At 41.4% G+C, this 22,103-nt stretch overlaps 1 protein-coding gene across 5 annotated transcripts in view; it reads left to right on the forward strand.

Moving 5' to 3' along the window:
• Positions 1-22,103, forward strand: part of CEP128 (centrosomal protein 128) — a 185,316-nt gene that overhangs the window by 134,999 nt on the left and 28,214 nt on the right. For all 5 annotated transcript variants that reach the window (XM_082232527.1, XM_082232528.1, XM_082232526.1 and 2 more), the window contains one exon: positions 19,268-19,291. In XM_082232527.1, coding sequence (XP_082088653.1) covers positions 19,268-19,291 — 24 coding nt within the window. The remainder of the gene's footprint in view (positions 1-19,267; positions 19,292-22,103) is intronic.

The following is a 22,103-nucleotide window of genomic DNA, read 5'->3' on the forward strand; positions in this document are numbered from 1 at the left end:
GCAAGGGAAATGTGCCGAAGTGAAGATTGTAGTTTTTGAATGAGGGGAAATAATGCTTCAGATTCCCAATTAACAGTAACGTTTTTCATGTACATTTGGGCAGTGCTCTCTCATATGCAGAGTGCACGCACACATCTCACCACACATGATTGTATGAGGCTAAAACAGCTCTTTGAGACATTGGACAGAAGGGAGGAAAGAAGGAAGGGGCAGTATACAAATGCAACAATTTAAATATGTTTGGGGGCAATAGGGAGGAATAGTTCATCTCTCTGCATAGTCATAGTTAGTGGTGGTTGCATCAACTTTGCTTGGCTAAATATTTGCCATGGTAGAACCAATTTCTGGCCACCATCACTGAGCAGCAACTGAGGGAATGGTGGACACCACATTCTTGCTTGAGCAGAGCCAAGGAAAGGAGCAGCTATCAAAAGGATTAAGCAAGTATGTGCTTCCTGATTAGCCATCACTGCCTAATGTAGGTGCAGACCAATGATGTCAGTGGCCCTTGGGAGATGCTATTGGCTAGTCAGCCAGGCTGGCCAGCACTAACCCTTCTCCTTTGCTAGCCCTTCTCCTCCTAGCCTTTGCTACCTTCTCCTTAACATAATGCTTAGGAAGGTCCCTTTTCCCAAAGTTGCTACTCAGTAGCAGTGGCTAAATTCTGCCCCCACATCACCAGCTGCTGAGAAAAAGTAAACTTGAACCAAACACCACAGAGAAAATATTTTTGTTCTAGGTCTGGAGACTCCCAAAAGATAAAGGTCCATTAATTATCATTTGAAACCAGAGCTAGACAAAAGTTATAGGGAAAGTGTTCTGTGAAAGTAACAATTTTACATTGTCTAAGAGGTTGACTGACTACCCTAATGGGTCTTTTTAATCTCTGCTTTCACTGATTGTAGACAGGATAAAATTAGCTTTGTGCTGTAATCTTTCAGCCTTGCCCTGCTGCCAAAGGGTAAGCAGGGTCTTCAGCCAATTAGGCTATCAGTTCTCAATTTACTGCCCTGTTACAATCTCAGGAGAACAGAGAAGTGAACCTAGTAAAACACAGTTTCACTAAAGTTTCAGTGATCATTAAGTTTTATCACTTTGTTTTACCAGAAATGTGCAACTTAATTTTAAACTCAAATTTATAGCAAAATAAAGCCTGCAAATAGGATGCTCTGAGAGTAATGTGTGTGTCTGCGGAAAATATTGAGGTTCGGCAACTGACTGGGTTTGAGCTCACTACATAAAACAAAAAAGAAATCTTCAGTGGTGCTTTAATTCATTGAGATAATAAGAGCAGAGTGTCTCCATGGATGAAAACAGGCCATTCTTTATATAGAAGAATTGAAGCACAGGTTTCCCATGGTTATCTCCTTTGCCTCTCTCCATGGCTCAAGATAAAGAAGCAAATGCACAGCAAAGCCGAAAGGGCAACCTCCAAGAAAGCCACGTCCTCTTCTGCAGCCTCCCCACTTCTTTCCTGCCTCAGCCAAAGGAGAAGCTGTTCTCCTGACTTTAATTATAATTTAGTTCTTTTCATATATTGTCACATTAGAGCAGATCAGTCATGCTTGGCTCATGTGCTGAGAACACACAGAACACTTGGAAGATTTGACTCAGTGGTGAAGTACATATTTCTTGTGCAGAAGTTTAACTCCCAGCATCTCCAGTTAAATGGCCATAGATTCATAAAATTGTAGAGTTCAAAGAGACCCTGAGGACCATCTAGTCCAACCTCCTGAAATGCAGGGATATGTGGCTGCCTCATACGGGGATCAAACCTGCATCCTTGGCATTATCAGCACCACGTTCTAACCAACCAGTAGGTGATGGGCTAGACTTTTTGCCAAAGGCCCTGGAGAGCTGCTACCAGCCAGAATTGACCGTACTGAGTTAGATTGCCTGTCTCGGTATAAGGCAGCTTTGTATGACCACGTCAGAAAATAGTTTGAGGCTGTTTGTAATTATCTGATACTGGCAGTCGTGGCCACTGAAGTTTGATGTTGAGTGGGAGGCCACAAAGAAACCACGGTCAGGTTACAATCCTCTTTCTAATTTCCTAGGAGTGCATCCAATTGATTTCAGTTCATTGGATAGCACTGTCACACCATTACTGAGGTTTTTCAAAGCAGTAGGCACCTTTGCCTCAGGTAAGCTAAATGACCCTGATGCATGTAGCAAGCAATTTATAATTTTCACAGAATCTGTCCAGCCCTGTGTCTGAGGTCAGTGATCAGTCTTCCACAAAATCTCAGGACTCTTCTACTTTCAGCTCAATTCTAAATGAGCTTCCTCAGAAATATGTTGCATTTGAACACATGCCATGCATAAGATTTTGGTCAAAATGGAAATGGCTTCTTTAGTAAATCCTTGGGAACAAGACTTTGAAAAGTTTCGTGACTGGGCAAGTAGGGCCTGCTCCAGCACCCAATAAAAGTAAAGACAAAACAGAGTTTAACTAGCAATTGAGCAGACCTATTATCTACATTTAAGAGTCTGGTTGAGTTCTAGTGGCCCTATTGGCTGTCAGCTCACAGTCAGAGGTAAACTGGCCTCCCCCGGGCAAACTGAGTGAGATACTTGTGACCTTCCGTCTGCGTCTCCCGGCAGGCAAGGTCGTAAACCGGCGATTCTCCTCATTAGATGTGAGGAGAACACACCCTCTGCTTCTCTCTCCTTGCTTTCCCCCCAGGGAGGGGAAATGAGACAGACAGGAGTCTATTTACATGTTTTATTCCTGTCACTCAGCAGTACAGAGAAAACGTGTCTGTACCCTCCAGACTCCAGCAGAAGAGTCACAACTCCTCCCCTGTACTTCCAGTACAGGTCAGATGACACTCTGAGCTAACATCCGGTGCTCAGTACAGAGAATAGACTCCCCCTTTTTTCCAACAGTACAGTTCGAGACAACAACATCCTGTTTTGCATTCCAGCCATCTGGAGCTGGCTTTTGCATTGCTGCTTTTATCCAACATTGGCATGGCCCATGTGCCATAATGCTGCTTATTCTCTTCTTATGGGGAATCAATAAGCATATTTTTAAAGGATATATGCCATTTTAGTTCTTTATATATTTCATAATCAATATTTTTAATTCCTGTGGAGGAACTGTTGCTTTCGACCCCTTCAGTCACTGCACATGAAAGACATAGCTGACAGTGGTGATGTGTAATGAGGGCCCTGATTTGGAATCAGCTCTGTATTTGTCAAGGTCTCTTTGCAAGCATTTGGGAAAAGCTCATTTGTTTCCCTAGAATTCTCTCCCAGTTTGTAATAATGGTTAGTCCTTTTTGCTTTACCTTAACTTTTGTTGCTCCTAAAAAGCACCTCTGCTTTTCAGGTAGTCCCATCAACATTCGCTCTAATTTTGCTAATGGCAGCTCATACAGAGGCAAAAGCCCTCAAAGGCCAAACTATTGTGGCAGTAGTTTGGAAGAAACTGCATTGTTTCTTGAAGCCTTAACAAGATACCTGGTGTGTGTGTGTGTGTGTGTGTGTGTGTGTGTGTGTGTAGCTCTGAGTTGTCATTGGTGTCTAGCTCTTCACTGGGAAGCAGATGGAATTTTAAGGGGAGTTGAAAACCATGTGCAGAATGTTACTTTACATTCTGAGCCAGGGAAGAACTAAGAGGAAAAATGATACATTTCTATTCCAACCCAGGTAATTAGCAGTAGCGACATCACTACTCGTATTGTGCATGTTCACGGTTGCCACCGCCACTAGCAACCAGGGAAGAGAAAGGTTAGGCGAGGGCAGAGGCATACCTAGGCTCCCTTACGCCCTTGGCAAAGAGCTGTATCGGTGCCTCTGAAGCTGCGAGAGACCATGGACCAGAAACTTTTGCACTCTGCTACTGACTCTCTGTATGACCTTTGGGGTTGGGCCTGCTCTGCTCACATCTCCCTACTTAGTTGGTCTCTAAGGTCCATTGGACAATTTTTTACAGTGGTACCTCCGGTTATGAACTGGATCTGTTCTGGAGGCCCAGCTGCATCCTGAAAACTTCGTAACCAGAGGCGCCCTTCAGCACATGTGTACAGTGCAATTGAGCGCTTCTGCGCATGCGCGTGAGGCAAAACTTGGAAATATACACTTCCTGGGGTACTGTGTTTGCAACCCGAGGATTACGTTACCCGAAGGTAACATAACCCAAGGGTCCACTATATTTATTTTGACCTCCCTCCTCCATTGGTTTGTCTGTCTAAGCATGTGAATGGACATGCTGCTAGCCATTCCGAGCCAGAATGGAGAGGTGTGGTTTTTGTGCCCCCTCTGGGCTAGTGGCCTTGGTATGCCCATGGGCAAGGGTGGCATTTATTCCCAGGCCAGCCTGTAGCTGCATATAGGCAATCAGTTGCTAAGCACTGCTTTTTGAGCAAATTATATTTCATATATTTTGCCACACCTAATATGAACAGAGTGAAAACTGGCTGTTTAACCTCCCTGCCTACTTTGTAGCTATTGGCTGACTTATTGTGATGTCACAGACAGGTAAAGAATTTTATTCTTATTATGGGTCTGTGAAGGTAAATGAAAGGTCAGTTTGGAGAAAACTTTCACAGCCTGAGAGAAGCTGTATGCTGGGGTTGGATCTGCCATGTAAGCTGGGAACCTGAAGGTCTAAGTTAAGGGAGAGAAGGGGACATTTTGAGACAGATGGGTGAAGAAAGGTGGAGGCAGAGTGGGAACTTTCTTTGAATCTGTGAAAAGGATAAGTAGAAGGACTAGGAACATAAGAGTTGAGAATGTTAAGAGCCAAAGAGAAATGGAAGCTGGGGGGAAAGCTTCATACAGAACACAAAAGCCCATGTGTTTGTAGGAAGAATAGAGCAGACCTGACAGAGGGCTTTGGATTTTGGAGGATTATAAGTCAGAGAATCAGAGGATCAGATTCTCAGAGAATCAGAGAATGCGAACCAGTGTGGTGTAGTGGTTAAGAGCGACAGACTCGTAATCTGGGGAACCGGGTTCGTGTCTCCGCTCCTCCACATGCAGCTGCTGGCTGACCTTGGGTTAGTCACACTTCTTGAAGTTTCTCAGCCTCACTCACCTCACAGAGTGTTTGTTGTGGGGGAGGAAGGGAAAGGAGAATGCTAGCTGTTTTGAGACTCCTTAGGGTAGTGATAAGCGGGATATCAAATCCAAACTCTTCTTCTTCAGAATCAAAGAGCTAACTAGTCACATCTTTGACCTGAAGTTTCTAGTTTGTTTTAATTAAGAATAGCGCAGGGCAGACTCACATGTTCACCTTCTGGCATGGCACCTGCTGAAGACATGGAGGCTGCTCTGTGCAGAAAGCTATTTACACAAAGCAGCTTCCCACATGGTTGCAATGATTTTAGCTATTTCTCTTTCAGGCACACGTGATGATGTGGTTGAAATTGCCACAGCCACGTGGGGAGCTGCACCACACAAATGGTCAGCCATGCTACGAAGCGTATATACAATTTAGGCTTTAATGCTGCATGTCTAGGGAGAACATCTCTTTGCTGTTCTCAGGAATATTACATATGAAACATTCAGGTCTGAAGGGGGGGGGGAAGCTGGCGAGCTTATTAGTGATGATAACATTTGCTCCAGAAAGTTCAGTCACATGCCAACTTTGGAAAAGGAAGAATGGTTGTGTTATGTCTAGTCTAGAATGTTTATATTGCGACGTGGCTTGTGAACATGTTGTATAATAAAGCTGCTGGTGTTTATCAAAAGCAAAGAAATCTGGATTTATTCTTTTGTGCTCAGCTTTTTAAGAAATATTCTTTTCATATGCTGTTGAAATTTTGTGAAATCCTGCAGAGGCCAGCAGAGGGAGCTTCAGCTCCCTTCTTGATCCTTGCTCTCCTTTTTGCATGAAGAGGGACATGGCTTTTTAAATACTTGATTATTTTAAAGTAGCTGCATCTTTTACTGCCCACTGTCCATTCTAGTCCCAGGCAAGGTGCAGTTTTAAGGCTTTGAAAAGGAGTCTCCCCGCCCCTTCTGCTATGGACATACTGTTCCACAATTAGTACATGCAAAGCTGAACAACTTGGAATGAAAACTTTCCCAATATCACCATGCCCAAAGGAAAATATACATTGAATTTGGGTCTGACAAATCCAGTTTCATCCTTTCACTCTTGTTCCCCCTGACCCCAATTAAGTTTGGGGCTCATTCAGTTTTAAGAGAATGGTTCAAAAATAGGGCCCCAGAAAATAGTATTAGCCTGAGATAGTTTAGTTCAGGCATCCCCAAACTCAGCCCTCCAGATGTTTTGGGACTACAACTCCCATTATCCCTAGCTAACAGGACCAGTGGTCGGGGATGATGGGAATTGTAGTCCCAAAACATCTGGAGGGCAGAGTTTGGGGATGCCTGGTTTAGTTGGTAGAACATGAGACTCTTAATCTCATGGTCCTCTGTTCAAGCCCCACCCAGGGCAAAAAGATTCCTACATTGCAGGGGGTTTGACTAGATGACCCTTGTGGTCCCTTCCAACTCCACAATTCTGTGATTCTATTGGTTTTTTTTTAATGACTGTGTTACACTGAATATTTTAGAATATCTTGATTTTCTTCTTCTTTCCATCAGTGTGTTTTCCATTTGGGAAATGATTTTGGCCCGGGGTAGGGTGGGGGGACTCACAGGGTAACAAATGTTTATGTTTTACTTAAATTCCAAGTGTCATTAAAGACTCTCGCTGAAAGTGAGATGTGCGGAGGCTGAGCTTTGAACTAGGTTCAGATGCCGAGAGTGCAGAGAAATCGGACTGTCGTGCTTTCAAATCAAGACTCTGTGCTGAGTATGTCATGCAACACTGAAGTTATCAGGATGTCACAAAGAATTAGTGGGTCCATTGATCTGTAGATCTGGAATGTAAGTTGGTTTGCGCAGTTCTGTATTCCCAAAATTTGTGGGAACTCACAAAAATATGTATTGTTTTAGTCAAAGGAATGGTTGTTTGTTTGTTTGTTTGCACAAATTGTTCATAAACACCCCTAAAATATCCAGACCCTTCTGGCGTTACTAGAGAGAGGCTGTCAGTTTTCCTGAGAAAGGGGGGGGGGATTCCTGACAACTTTTGGTCCTCTGGCCAGCAGCTGTGGCTGGAAGATACCCTTTCACTCCTATATGAAGTTGGTCTTTGCGCGAAGCTGTTGGTTGTAGGCAGAAGATCCTACAATATCTGTAGGGCAGAGGGGATATATATATACTTTTCAAGAGCAAAAATGTCCAAGAGGGGATACACACGTTAATCATGTGGTTCATTTTCCAGATCGCAGTGGGGTATTTTGCATGTTCATATGATCTCCTGCATAATAAAAATGTTGTGTATTAAGGTATCCAGCCCTTGAGAGATTCTAGGCTAGCCCTATCTCAGATATGTTGGTCTTGTTGTGAAGGAGGTTTTATACATGTGAAAACATGCAGGCATGTAATCCCCCACCTGAACTCTGAAGCCGCACAATCGGAATTCCAACAAGACAGTATTACTTAATTATCTTGGATGTATAAATTGGCTTTAAGGACTGCTCTTGTAGTCATTAGGCAACTAGCAGTTGTACGAGTTGCTATATAAACAGATGGGTAAGAGGCAAGTTAGTTGGCATGTTAGACAGAGTAGGTGTGATTGTTATGACTTCACCACTTAGGAACTGAAATTAACATAAAAACGATTTGCTGAAGAACATACAAGTTCCTAGCAGATCTAGAGAAAAGGAACCAAATAGCACATTGTTCTAACATAGTATATTAGCTATAGGACCTTCTTTATTCCCTGGGATAAAATCTATTCCTTTAGATTCTACCTACTTTTTGGTGTGCTGCAGATTAAAGTTAATAAAACCAGGAGCCTTGATATTATTTAGATACTGAATTGATTCAAAGCATTTTTACTTGATTTTTCCCCCACCCTGATTTTGGGCAGATGGGTTCTGTTCAGCTCCACAGGGTTTCCATGTGTGGCTGTTGTTCTTGTGCACATGTAGAGTGGGCCCATAGAAAGTTTACATGGGTATGAGAGTGGATAGATTAAATATGTGAAGTCTTCCATGCATAATCTGGGTCATCGATCTTTTTGGTATCTACCCATATTGGAATCATAGAACTGTAGAGTTGGAAGGGACCCTGAGGGTCATCTAGTCCAACCCTCTGCAGTGCAGGAATATGCAGCTGTCCCATACGGGGATCGAACCTGCAACCTTGGCATTATCAGCACCAAGCTGTAACCAACTGAGCTATCCAGGCTTATCTTCCAAAAGAAATTGGCTACACTATTGGCATAGTTACATAATGTGTGGAATGTATAATCTTTTTCCAGATGCAGATAGGTAGCCGTGTTGGTCTGCCATAGTCAAAATAAAAAACATCATTCCAGTAGCACCTTAAAGACCAACTAAGTTAGTTCTTGGTATGAGCTTTTGTGTGCATGCACACTTCTTCAGATACCAGATTATTCACTATTTCATGCAGTGGGCTTTTTGAGAATCAACCCATTTGGTTTTTCCCAAGCAACTTCATCACCACACATTTGAGGGCCAAGGATCATTTGTTTAGCCAGTTCCTCTTGCACGAAGCTTCTCTGTGCACCGTTTCCATATTGTCTTTCTGTTTCCATTCCATTTGAACAGTAGCATGTTAAATATTTCTTACAGGGTAATCCTCAGCATATTGACTCAGAAATAAGTCCCATGACTACCTAGTCAGTGTGTCTTAGGACTGCAGCTTTAGATAACCCCATATGCAAAAGTCTCCCTCCCTCTTAACAGCAGACTCACTTGGTGAGTGGCTGAACTCTAGTCAAAACAGGATTGTTGGGAAGCAAGAAAAGGGTATCCATGTGATCAGGGGGACCCCAAAGGAAAGAAATGGAAGGCATAAAGTAAGAATACTCCATATAGTCCAACGAGAACAGTAGCTATGGAATGTTTAATATGGGAATGGATTGGGGGACAAAACAGGATTGTTGGGAAGCATGAAAGAGGGTATCCATGTGATACCCTTTGGGGACCCCAAAGGAAAGAAATGGAAGGCATAAAGAAAGAATACTCCATATAGTCCAATGAGGACTGAACATGATCAGTACGGAATGTTTAATATGGGATGGGGGAATAAAATGCCGTTCTTACGCCTCTGTTTGCAAGAGTGGTTTGCTGTCTCACTGGAACTCTGAACAGGAACACTCCTGTTAAAGGGCAACATTTTGTTCCTGGTCCCACGTGCATTTATATTAAATTGAAAATGGTCTATTGATGCATGGTGACATCATTTCCTTCCCAGCTTCATTTATTGGATTGAATTGTAGGCCAAAATTTTAAAAAGTGAATGTGGTTCCAATACCTTGACACAATGCTATGAGCCCACTGGAGATTAAACAAATACACATTAATGCAGTGTTTCCCAACCTTTTTTGGGCAAAGGCACACTTGTTTCATGAAAAAAATCTGGAGGCACACCACAGCACCGTGACGTCAGCGCGCAGCGTCACGCCAGGAGGGACGCACAAAAGTGTAAGTTTCAATTTTTTCCCCTCCCCCTTGCCTTCCTTCTGTGCCAACCGCCAAAAAGCCAAGAATCGCGGGACCGCCGGCGGAGGGGGGGAGGGCGAGCGGAGGCAGCGGCGAGCCCCGTTCCTCCCCATCTGCCCCATTCCGTGCAAGGAGCGCGAACAGGTGTGAGAAGGGGGTCAAACCTGCGAGCCGGCGCCGGGGAACCTCCAAGCTTTGGGGGTGGGGGGGAGGAGGCAGCAAAGCGAGGCAGGAAGGAGAGCGCGGCTTGGCTGGGTGAGCTTTGGCAGGGGCAGGGAATGAGAGCCGCGAGGCGGGCGCTGCCCGCCGAGCTCGCAGGCAGCCAGGCAGGCAGACGGCGAAAGCCCCGCGCTGGGTGGCCTCTCCTCGCCGCCGCTGCCCCGCCTCTCGCCGCCCGACTTGCCCGCCTCCCTCCGGGGACGGCGCCCCAATCGAAAATTTGACTTTTTAAAAAAATATATATCTTTCGGATTTTTAAATTTTTCCCACGGCACACCAGGCAACATCTCGCGGCACACTAGTGTGCCGCGGAACAGTGGTTAAAAACACTGCATTAATGAATAATATCACACAACATAGTTGGCAACTGACATTCTAGCCTTTCTAATCTGCTAATTGCTTCTATTTTCCACGTGATAAAAACAGCCATTCTTATTAGGTTTCATTATGCAGTAATTGGAAATCCTAGGACTGTGCCTTCAATTCAGTGGTTTTCTTGCATGAAAAGATACAGTATTAAAGAACACATTAGTTTCTAACTGCCTTTATCTTTCCTCCAGTCCTCCAGAAAATCTCTTCCTTTCTGCACGGGACAAAATGTAGGACAGTCCTTAAGCCTCTGAAATACGGCTTCAGCTAAGGCCTGTTTCGATGATTTATTGGTTTGGTAATGAATGTATGTGGGACGCGGGTGGCACTGTGGTGTAAACCACTGAGACTTGGGCTTGCCAATCGGAAGGTCGGCGGTTCAAATCCTTGTGACCGGGTGAGCTCCCGTTGTTTGGTCCCAGCTCCTGCCAACCTAGCAGTTCAAAAGCACATCAGAGAGCAAGTAGATAAATAGGTACCGCTCTGGCGGGAAGGTAAACTGTATTTCCGTGCGCTGCTCTGGTTTCGCCAGAAGCAGCTTAGTCATGATGGCCACATGATCCGGAAAAACTGTCTGCGGACAAACGTCGGCTCCCTTGGCCAGTAAAGCAAGATGAGCGCTGCAACCCCAGAGTCGTTCGCGTCTGGACTTAACAGTCAGGGGTCCTTTTCCTTTTTTTAAATGGATGTATGTAGCTTAAAAGGAGCAGGGGGACATGACTTACTAAAATAATTGTTTAAAAAGTAAAAAAGTAATCTCAAAGCAGTTCAAAACATCGTCATTTAAAATATCAGCAGGCACCTGGTATTTTAAAAGGCAACGCCAGCAATGTACATTGAAAGAGTTGTTAAGTATACAGTGGTGCCCCACAAAACGAATGCCTCGCAAGACGAAAAACTCGCTAGATGAAAGGGTTTTGCAGTTTTTGAGCTGCTTCGCAAGACGAATTTCCCTATGGGCTTGCTTCGCAAGACGAAAACGTCTTGCAAGTTTGTTTCCTTTTTCTTAACACCGTTAATACAGTTGCGACTTGACTTCGAGGAGCAACTCATAGAACGCGTTGTGGTAGCCTTTTTTGAGGTTTTTGGTGATTTTTGAAGCTTTTCCAAAACTTTTCCGACACCATGCTTCGCAAGATGAAAAATTCGCTAGACGAAAAAACTCACGGAACGAATTAATTTCGTCTTGCGAGGCACCACTGTATTGAGTTGGTAAGTGATGGCAATTATTGCAGCTAGGCCAGAATAGTGGCTTGGAAAAAGTAAGGCTTGTCTGCCCACCCAAAAGTGAGCAGTGATGGCTCCAGAAAGGGTTCCTTCAGAAAGGAAGCAACACCAGCAAAGGTCCTGTCCCTACTCACTGCAGCACGCCACCAAGTTGAATGCAGCCCCCAAAGCCATGAATGGCAGTCTAGTAGAGGCTGAAGAAACTTCCTGTTTCTCCTGCCTGTCTGGAAGGGCAGATGTAAGGGGGTTTTCAGACACAAAGTAATGGGTGGTGAGCTGTATGCAGCTTGATAGCTCTCAAGTTGTTCAGGCCTGTACTACATAGAAGTGTCTTCCATGTAGGCATTTGTGTAAATCCCATGTGTAGAACACCTGTCATTGCTGCATCTATGCCTATGAGGAAGCCACAATTGGCCGGGCTTCCCTGCAGATGTATACTTTAATTAGAATCGTTGTTCCCCAGCTACAGACTTGTGCAATCATCCCACTTGATGATCTCTTTGCGGGATTCATTCACGTTCCTATGCAGACATTCCTTTCATAAAGGAATTTAGTCATGTGCAAAGCAGCCCAGTTCCTTGACATTTTGCGCACCAAATGGTGATGCAGCCTTTCTGTTCTTGGTTATGAGGTTTGACATGACAGTGTAAAGATAATTCCCTCTCGAAACGTGAAGGAAGAGTTTACTATCCCATTTTAAGATGACTGCTCGCTAATAGTCTGGGTGAGCAATTGATCTTTCTTCAATGGGAATTAATAGGAGATTTTTCCTCAATGGATAATCTACCATTGGGTGGGATCTGAGATCATATTGTGTGTGTACGTGGAAGCGAGGAGAAGCAGTTTTCAGTTTGAACATAGCAGCCAGAGTACTGTGATTTTTAGTAGCACTTGGTTAGAGTTTGACCATCCTTGGGGTACAGTTTCTATTTTGGGATCCAATATGGGAGAAAGTAAATCTGGTACACATTCCTGCTACTCCAAATTTAGACCACAAAACTAATTAGAGGAAATGTGTCATTTAGTGGGAAGATCACAGGTAATCATTAAGTTCCCCCATTTCTGTGACCCAAGGAAACAACCAGTATGGGGTTGTTGTTGTTTTTTTGTCTGGAAACATCTTAGAAGGCAATGTGGAAGATCTTTGATTTAATTTGCATCTGAAATGCACAATCATTCTTATTTGTTTAGCTGTACATGCCCCTCGATGCTCAGAGGCCATAGCCATAGTAAATAAAAAATATTCCTGCTTCTAAACTTGCTCAGTCTTCGCAGTTGAACTGCTGGAATTTGGAGTTAATTAACCTTTACCCTTAGTCTCCTTTGTCCTTTCATGCACGTATATGTTTCAGCTCCTTTATATGCTGAATAGTATACAAGGCAGTTATATACTATATACTTAAATACATGGATTTATCCATCTCTACAAGTATTAGGAGTGGGCAATTCACCTGGTTTTGAAGGTTCAGACTGACAGTGTGGTTTGGATCTGACCCCTTCTTTGGTTCAATTTCTGGTGACTTCTCAATTGCCTATAATGGAAGAATCAATCACCAATAACCTTTTTTTTTTTTTTTTGCAAAAGCAAATGGAATAGGCAAGCATAATACATAATCTTTCTGAATGGGTGAAGCTTACAGATCTTAGACAAATGGGTGCAGGGCTTCTTGAAATATTGAGACTTCTTTTAAAATGGTAGGGGAGAAGGAAAATCCCTTTGTTGTAGTTTTATGGGTAATGTATTATGTGTATACTACTACTACTACTACTACTACTACTACTACTACTAATTTATTATTTGTACCCCGCCCATCTGTCTGGGTTTCCTCAGCCACTCTGGGCAGCTTCCACAAAGACCAAAAATACACTAAGATACCACACATTAAAAACTTCCCTGAACATATACATTAATATATACACACATAAAATACTGCTTAGTGCAAAATATTAAACTCTACCTGTTCAGAGCACTAAAACTCTAGTATTTCAGGCCTGTGTGGGGGCTCCTTCCTTCCTTGTTTTCGGCGCCAAGAAACCACCTGAATCACCATTGCTTTACATTAAAAGGAAACAGCACAGTCGAAAAACAACCTAGATTGTCCAGAGTGATGTTATATACATCTACAAAGAAAGGCCTGGGCACTCCTGATTTGCAATTGTATCGTGATACATCACATATTAAAAAAGCTGTCCCAATATTACAAGATAATAAAGAGAGAATTTGGATAGCAAAGGAAATTCCTGGAGAACCAATGCAATATTTGAGAGGTTTTCCTTATCTAAGCAACTCCCACCCACCCATGGATTCAGTGAACAACTCTCTTTTTAAAAAAGTTTTAACAACATAGAAAAAAAATAGTCAAAGAATTATTACCTTAAATGTCATCATTAATTCCCATCTTTGGCCCAGTATACCTGAAGGAGTGTCTCCACCCCCCATCGATCTGCCCGGACCAGCTCCATGGGCCTTTTGGCGGTTCCCTCACTGTGAGAAGCCACATTACAGGGAACCAGGCAGAGGGCCTTCTCGGTAGTGGCACCCACCCTGTGGAACGCCCTCCCATCAGATGTCAAAGAAATAAACAACTATCTGACTTTTAGGAGACACCTGAAGGCAGCCCTGTTTAGGGAAGCTTTTAATGTCTAATTTTTCATTGCTTTATTATTATTATTATTATTATTATTATTATTATTATTATTAATTCTTTTGGGAGCCACCCAGAGTGGCTGGGGAAACCAGCCAGATGGGTGGGGTATAAATAAATAAATCATCATCATCATCATCACACTCTTTTAGGAGAAAAATTAATTTATAATATTAAAAAAATGGGAAAAGAACAATTTATAAATGGTTTTTATATTGGTAACAATCTAAAAACAGAAGCACAAATTAAACTGCAATTAGCACAGCATAAATATGCTTAGCTTCATAGCCTTCAGGTATTACATTTAGTAACACACACACACACACACACACACACACACACACAGCAAGAAAGCTCAGTCAGTAGAGCATGAGACTCTTAATCGTAGAGTTGCAGGTTTGAACCCCACACTGGGCAAAAAGATTCCTGCACTGCAGGGGATTTAGTTTGAAAACAAACTAAAATTAATACAAATAAATCAGTTTTGCCCAGACTAAAAGAAAATTTAATAAAAATTATTTTACACTGGTACCTTACTCCATCCGACTTTAACAGGATCATCTGGAATATATATCCAATGTACTGGCAAAATCATGGTGAAAGGTAAACATTCCTTCATATGTCAATGGTCATGTACAGAAACATCTCTATTTCGATGAGGTTATTATTGAAATTAATAAAATTACCAGTCAAAGCATACAACCAAACCCACAGTCCTTTGAAAACCTGAACTTGCATTTATATTGGTTAGCTGGTTCTCATTTAAAATATTTCTGCAATGAGCCGGCCAGCTTTCCTTTCTGTTCTTTGATATTCTTAGTTACAGGTAGGTAGCCGTGTTGATCTGCCGTTGTCGAAACATGCACATGAAAGCTCATACCAATAACAAACTTAGTTGGTCTCTAAAGTGCTACTGGAAGGATTTTTTTTTATTTTTATATTCTTTTTTCTCCTCACTTCTGGATCAGGCTAAAGGCCCATCTAGTCTAACATCCTGTTTCCACAGTGGCCAATCATATGCCTATGGGAATGCATGAGAATGTAGACTTTCATATATATATATCTGCTAAATGGTTCCACTATGCACAAACCTTTGTAGACTAGAACCCACATTATACTGCATAATAACCAACATTATCATTAATTTGTGAAGCGCTTTTCATATATATGTCCCAAGGGGATTTACAGACACCCTTAAAAGCAACTGAAATGATTTTTAAAACAGCACAAGAACAACTGAATACAGGTTTGAAAACCCACACAGGAAGGAACCCCCTAAAACAGAAACCTTTTCATCTAGCTGGGTAAAAGATACATACATAAATACTGAGGGAGAGGGGAAAGAAGTGGTAATCAATGTCCATGAAACGTAAGAGGCAGCAGTAAATCTACAGAGCCAAAATGTAGAAAACATGACATCAATACAGTTTTATGGCACATTGAAGATTTAACAGATTGAATGAAGCGATCCTGCAGTCCCACTTATCTGGGAGTAAGCCCCATTGAACTCAATGGGACTTACTTTTCAGCAGACAAATATAGGACCGCACTGTGAATCTGTTAGTCATTAAGTTGCCATAAGGCTCTCACTGGATGTAGGGGTTTTACTGAATCTCCTGCACACAAAAACAAAGAGAAACTTAATGCTTCCTTCCACAATTTTGCTTCCTTTTATTAGAAACCTCCCTGCCCAAAAGGAAATACTTGGTTAACCTCTGTGTGTTAAACTGGCTAAAATATGCATTTAGTGGATAATCAGGAAAGTGACCTTTTTAACTTCATCTCTCTAGCCTAAATGCAAAGGCCTGGAATCATTCTAAAAAAGGTATGTGACTCAGTGGCAGAATGACTGTGGCATATTGAGTTGCATATAAACGGATACCAACCCACTTGACACGTTCCATGGTGGCCCACTCTGTAGGAAGGACATTTATGACCGGTGAACAGTGTGTAAATCTGCCACCTGTTCTCTTTGCAATATGAAGCATGGCTCAGTTCAACACTTCCTGCCAAAGCATCCTGTGAAAGGAAGGCGAATCCACAGTAGACTTAAGGCTACTAATACTAGGTATAGAGACTTTCTTTTACACTTAATCTTTACTCCTTAATCTTTGCTTGATAAACAGATCTGACTTATCAAGGAACCAGGAGCATGAATTCTAAGAAAACTGATGCAAATTAAGGAGATGTTGTTGATGATGATAACAATAATCATCTTAAATAAATTTTGCCTTTTTGAGCTTTTCTATTTGTGAATTTGTTATTATTTTGTGAAACTCGCTACCTTTTTTATAACACCGTGCAATACAGGTTATGTATTAGGGTTGCCATATTTCAAAAAGTAAAAACTAGGACACCCCAAGTTTTTTTTTAGGAAACCCCCCCAAATGTTTAGTGTTTCTGTACAAAAACGCCAAAAAACAACAATTTTTTGATTGACTTGACTAAGAACCAGGACAAAGCACCGCCTTTCAGATATGCCCTCCAAGTCATCAATTTCGCCTTTGAAATCCCTGTAATGTCAGAGAAAATCTGGACGCATGGCAGCCCTAAATTGTAAATACACATATCCAAATGAAGTTTAAGATCTGTTCTTCTCCAGAGCCATTAGTCACTCAGGTCCTTCTTTCTTTCCAAGTGTGTGAGCTGCTTTGTATGTTGCCTTTTGAAGACCCACAAATTGGATTACCTTGGGACATATACCAGGCGGAAGTCCAAGGCACTTGAATCCAATTCACACCAAATGCTCTGCCAAGGATTCCTCTTTGTCTTTGGTCACGTGATGACTCTTGCAACCACAACATACAAAGAAGTTCACAGAACGTCCATAAATGAAAGCGATCTGTGAAGGAGCGTTTCTAGTTTCTCCTCTTCCTACTTTTTATGGTCATTTTTACAGTTCCAGAACAAAATTACCACGGGCCTGCTAGGCCTCCAAATGAATGTTCTGAGCTGTAGTGGGTGATTGTAAAAATGTATTAACAGAATGAATGATAAAAGGAAGATGGAGTGGAGATGTCATCCTTTCTTCACAACGGAAGTGAGTGAATTTAATGGAATGGTAGCAAACCTAAAAGGAATGAAAGAAATGTATTGCAGGGGGTTGGAGTCCCTTACGACTCTACAACTCTATGGTTCTAAGTGCTCAGGTACACTGGGCATTGAGGTCACTGATTTTGATTTGTGTGCCGGGGAAAAGAGAGAGATGAGATTTTAGTAGCAGGAGGTAAAATTCATATCAAGTATCAAAAGCCTGCTATATTTAAGAATAAATTGCCAAGCAATGTATTTTTAATAGCATCTGTTGAGATTATTTTCTTTTTTATAGCAGTATTATTAAATAGATCCCACCCTTTTTAAGCAAAGTGGTTTCTGCTTTTGGCATGCAAACATTGAACATATGCCTGTTGTTTATAACAATAACCATTCTATATCCCTATGCAGGCATAATGTTTTATAGTGCTTGTCTTTTATCTCATTAGCTAAGTGTTGCATCTAAATTCCTAAATCCTAAATCCTGAGGTTTTTCCAGCTAGATAAATGGTTCTGCCCCATGAGTGCCTATTTTATATAGTCTTGTTTTATTTTTAATGTATCTGCTTTTTTGTGTTTATAACTGTTTTTGTTGCATATCGCCTTGAGACAATTGTATAGAAGGCAATTAATAAGTGATTGTGGTTGTTGTTCTCATCGTCATCATCCTTAATGGTCAATGATTGGCCAAGCCAGGGTGGGATTTTTCTAAAATACGGGGATCAAACCTGCAACCTTGGAGTTATCAGTACCATGCTGTAACCATGCTCATCTTCCAAAGGTATTGGCTATACTATTGACACAGTTACATAACGTGTGGAATGTATAATCTTTTTCCAGATTAATCACTATTTCATGCAGTGGGCTTTTTGAGACCCAACCCATTTGGTTTTTCCCAAGCAACTTCATCACTACACATTTGAGAGCCAAGGATCTTTTGTTTAGTCATTTCCTCTTGCACGAAGCTTCTCTGTGCACCGTTTCCATATTGTCTTTCTGTTTCCATTCCATTTGAACAGTAGCATGTTAAATATTTCTTACAGGGTAATCCTCAGCATATTGACTCAGAAATAAGTCCCATGACTACCTAGTCAGTGTGTCTTAGGACTGCAGCTTTAGATAACCCCATATGCAAAAGTCTCCCTCCCTCTTAACAGCAGACTCACTTGGTGAGTGGCTGAACTCTAGTCAAAACAGGATTGTTGGGAAGCAAGAAAGAGGGTATCCATGCGATCAGGGGGACCCCAAAGGAAAGAAATGGAAGGCATAAAGTAAGAATACTCCATATAGTCCAATGAGAACAGTAGCTACGGAATGTTTAATATGGGAACGGGGTGGGGGAATAAAATGCCGTTCTTACGCCTCTTTTTGCAAGAATGCTTTGTCATCATCATCCTTAATGGTTAATGATTTGTCAAGCCGAGGTGGGATTTTTCTAAAATAACTTTAGAATGCATGATCTACATTAACTGTACACTATTCAAACCGCAATTAAAATAGCTTCCCATTTTTCTAGTTTCTCTGTAGTTGCAAGACTTGCTACACCTCTCTCTTAACATAATCCTCCAAGGTCCTGACTTATCATGGGCAGAGCTTTACTGTACATCGGGAGTTCTGTTTGGGTTAAGGCAGCAAACCATTGTTAAAAGTTATTTTCAAATATAACGCTAAACCATAGTTTAGTAAACAGAAGACCGCGGTGAGCCTTTGTCTCTCAAGCTCTTTTCTCCTCCCCTTGCATGGCTGTGTGGAGGCAAACAGAAGCATCTGTTTCTGACCATGAATTAACTGTGGTTTTTCTTTAGTCCAGCAAGCTGAGGTTAGTTTAAACTATGGTCATTTGGAACAATCCAGGATCACAAAACAGTTTGAACTTGGCTTGTTTACAAGAAACCATAATTTAAACTAGCTACAGTTTGTTGTTGTTGAACATGACAACAAACTGTGGGATCAAAAAGCATTGTAATTAAAGCAGCAAGTTAGTTTATGCTTATATTTGAGTGCTTGTAATCTCGTGACTATTCTGGAGGATGGGAGAGTATCAGAGCCTAAGGCTTTCCTGAGCTTTTTCATGTAGTACCACCATAGAATATTTACATTACAAGCAAAAACAAAGCAACAAGCACTGACTTTGCTGTACAATGTAAAGGAGAGTCCTGTAGGGCTATCAATTGTATTAACATATATACAGAGTATTTCACAGGTGTGTTTATGTATGCTCAAATTTCTTGAGATTATTTTCTTTATAATTTATTTTAATGTTTTCCTTATTTTCAGGAACGAATAACAGCGCTGGAAACAGTGAGTTCCGTCAATTCTCTTTATTACAAATCTACTGCAGTTCTCACGCAGAAATTTATACCGGGTTTTTTTTTCTTCTTCTAAGAAAATAGGTCTGGGATATTTAAAAGTAATTTTTCTAAACTATAAATCAACTCCTTAGAGGTTCTTGTTTGCCAGTTGGCTGTGATAAGCCAAATAAAATGTAAAAAGGCACAGTACATCCACATGAGGTCACTTAATATGGAAATGTGTTGGTAAAGTCAACCATATTTTATAGGTCAACTGGAAGTAAAAATTAGACAACAATTCAAATTCGTTTTTACTCGAAAATGACAAGTGTGCCTGAGTTTTAGTTTTACCAGAAATTAAATAACATTGCCACAGGGAAGCTGAAGTCATCGAGTGAATTAAAATTTTAGAGCTTGAAGACACAACTTTGTCAACAAATGTGCTATTTACTTGTTTTGCAATTCCATCCAAGGGACAAATTATGGCATTGCTCCAGTAATCCTGCAGGGCCTTTCTAACTACATGCGGAATGAAAAGGAACATGTATGTGTGTTTGTGTGTATTGTTCTGCGATTTTGCACTTCAGTTGGATGTAGTTATTTATTTCATTAGGGAACTTCATCAAAAGAAGTCCCAGGGTGGTTTACAACATTAAGCAGACAGTACAAAAAAATGTTAAAATAGAAAATCTACAAGTAAACAAACTAAATCAAAAAATAAAAAATCTGAAAGACCCTCACGACCAGTAAAACAGTATAACGGCAGCGGTTCATAAAAATTAAATTACATTCCTCAAAACGCTTGGGTAAACAAATGTGTCTTGACATAGGAGTAGAAACCCAAATACTGGAGTGGCCTCTGGGGCAAAGAATCCCATCGTCAAGGGAACATGACTGAGAAGGCCTCATCCCAGGTCAGTTGATATGGGGAGAGACACTCCATCAAGTACTTGGGTCCCGAAATATTTAGAGCTTTAAATGTCAACACTAGCTCCTTATATTGGGTCTGGTAACATACAGGCAGCCAGTGCAGATCGGATTAGTGTTTTTGTTTATAGGTTTAGAACAGTTGGCAGGTTTGTCACTGGTATGCACAGCTGTGCTTCTACCACACCTCACAGCAGCCTTTGGGAATACTCTGTGAGTTTGATTGACATTTGCAAAGACTCTTGGATCCTGCAAGCATTACTTCTTTATGCTTTTAACAAATTCCTCCCTCTAGAGAACTTGCATTCTCTATGCAATCCAACTGCTAGGTGAAGGACCAGCTATTTTTCCAGCAAAATAAATTATTGAATAAAGGTCACCCTGAAGACGAGAATCACAAGTTATGGCAAGTAGTTATCCCACTTTCCTACTAAAAGTATCTGGAGTAGTATACAAGAGAATAAAACCATATAACGTAATAAATAAAAAGTGTAAATACAACTAAAAGCAAGAACTGGAAACATGATGCAACCAGCACTTAAAAATGAAACAAAGAAACTAACAGCAGCAAGGATAAAAAGATGTTGCACCTTGAAAACTAGTAACAATAAAACTAGGCGTTACATATTAAAAGTCTTTTAAAATGAACACGTCTTCAGTTTCTTGCAAAAGGAACAACATTCAAGAGTCCCAACCCCCTTACAGAAAAGACCCTGTCTCTCATTCTCACTCCCCAAATATCCCAGGGTGGTATTGAGAGGCCTCTACCATTAATTTGGATTCCTAGGCAGCCCCTAAGCTGTTTAAAACTCTAAAGCCTAGAACCAGCTCTTTGAATTGAGCGGCAGTTACATATATTTTCCACACACTGTTTGTGATTACCAAATAAAAATATTATTAGACCACAAAATGGCAATTCACCAGTGAAGGATTATGATTGGGGGGGAGCGGTTATGAATGGCAAGAAAATCCTTACCAGAGCTTATGCTTGCTACATGACTAATGGTTCCATCTCCAGCATCCTGTGATACAATCACCTTCCTAAAGCCTTCCTTGCCTGAGTTAAAGAATGGCCAGGTGAGCCACATCATATACAGTTATCCAGTCGTATTTTCTTGTAGCAGCTTGGGTTAATGGTCTGTTTTGCTAAAACAGATGTTCCGCACTAATGGTCTAGTGGGCACCTTTTGATACTCTGTTGTGGGTGGACAGCTCAAACTAGCACTATTATTGCTTCCATCCCTTCAGATATTTCTATAGGACAAGACACTGCTCTACATAAGCATTTACTGAACTTAACCACAGGTGGATTGGGAATCTGAAGGGGGGTGGGGTGGGACGTAAAGCATTCATTCACACAGGGAAAAGAAGGCATGCTTTTAATATTCTTAAAATGTATTCTAAAGACATCTGGAGTCTAGACTGAAAAGTTCAGTTATTTTGGCATGCAGGTTTCTTCTTATATTTCAGTGCCAAAAAATGCTTGTTTTAAAATTTATGGTGATTTACCCCCAACAAAAGGTACTGTTTGTTTTATTTTCTTGATGCCAGCTAATACTGATGCACACAACCTTCTAAACAATAGCATGAAAGTTACCCAATCTACGTACCCAGTTCTTCTGGCTGGGTTATTGGTTATGTTATTAGAACCTTAGCTCCCGGCCTCTACTCATTTTTTGAGTGTTAAGATTTCACTAGCCATCTGTTGGGAAAGGGGAGCAGGGGACTGGATCCAGCCATTCCTTGCCAGATTGGCAGAATCCAAGCTGTTTCGAGAGGACTTTAAAAGCCCAACGTGATCTGCACTCTTTATTGGAACCAAGGCTATTATTTTCTCCCCTTCATTCTATCTTCTTTTCACCTCTTTCTCTCCCACCTTTGGAAGAGGGATTTCC

Source organism: Podarcis vaucheri, assembly GCF_965113315.1.
Source record: "Podarcis vaucheri genome assembly, chromosome: 1".
NCBI lineage: Eukaryota > Metazoa > Chordata > Lepidosauria > Squamata > Lacertidae > Podarcis > Podarcis vaucheri.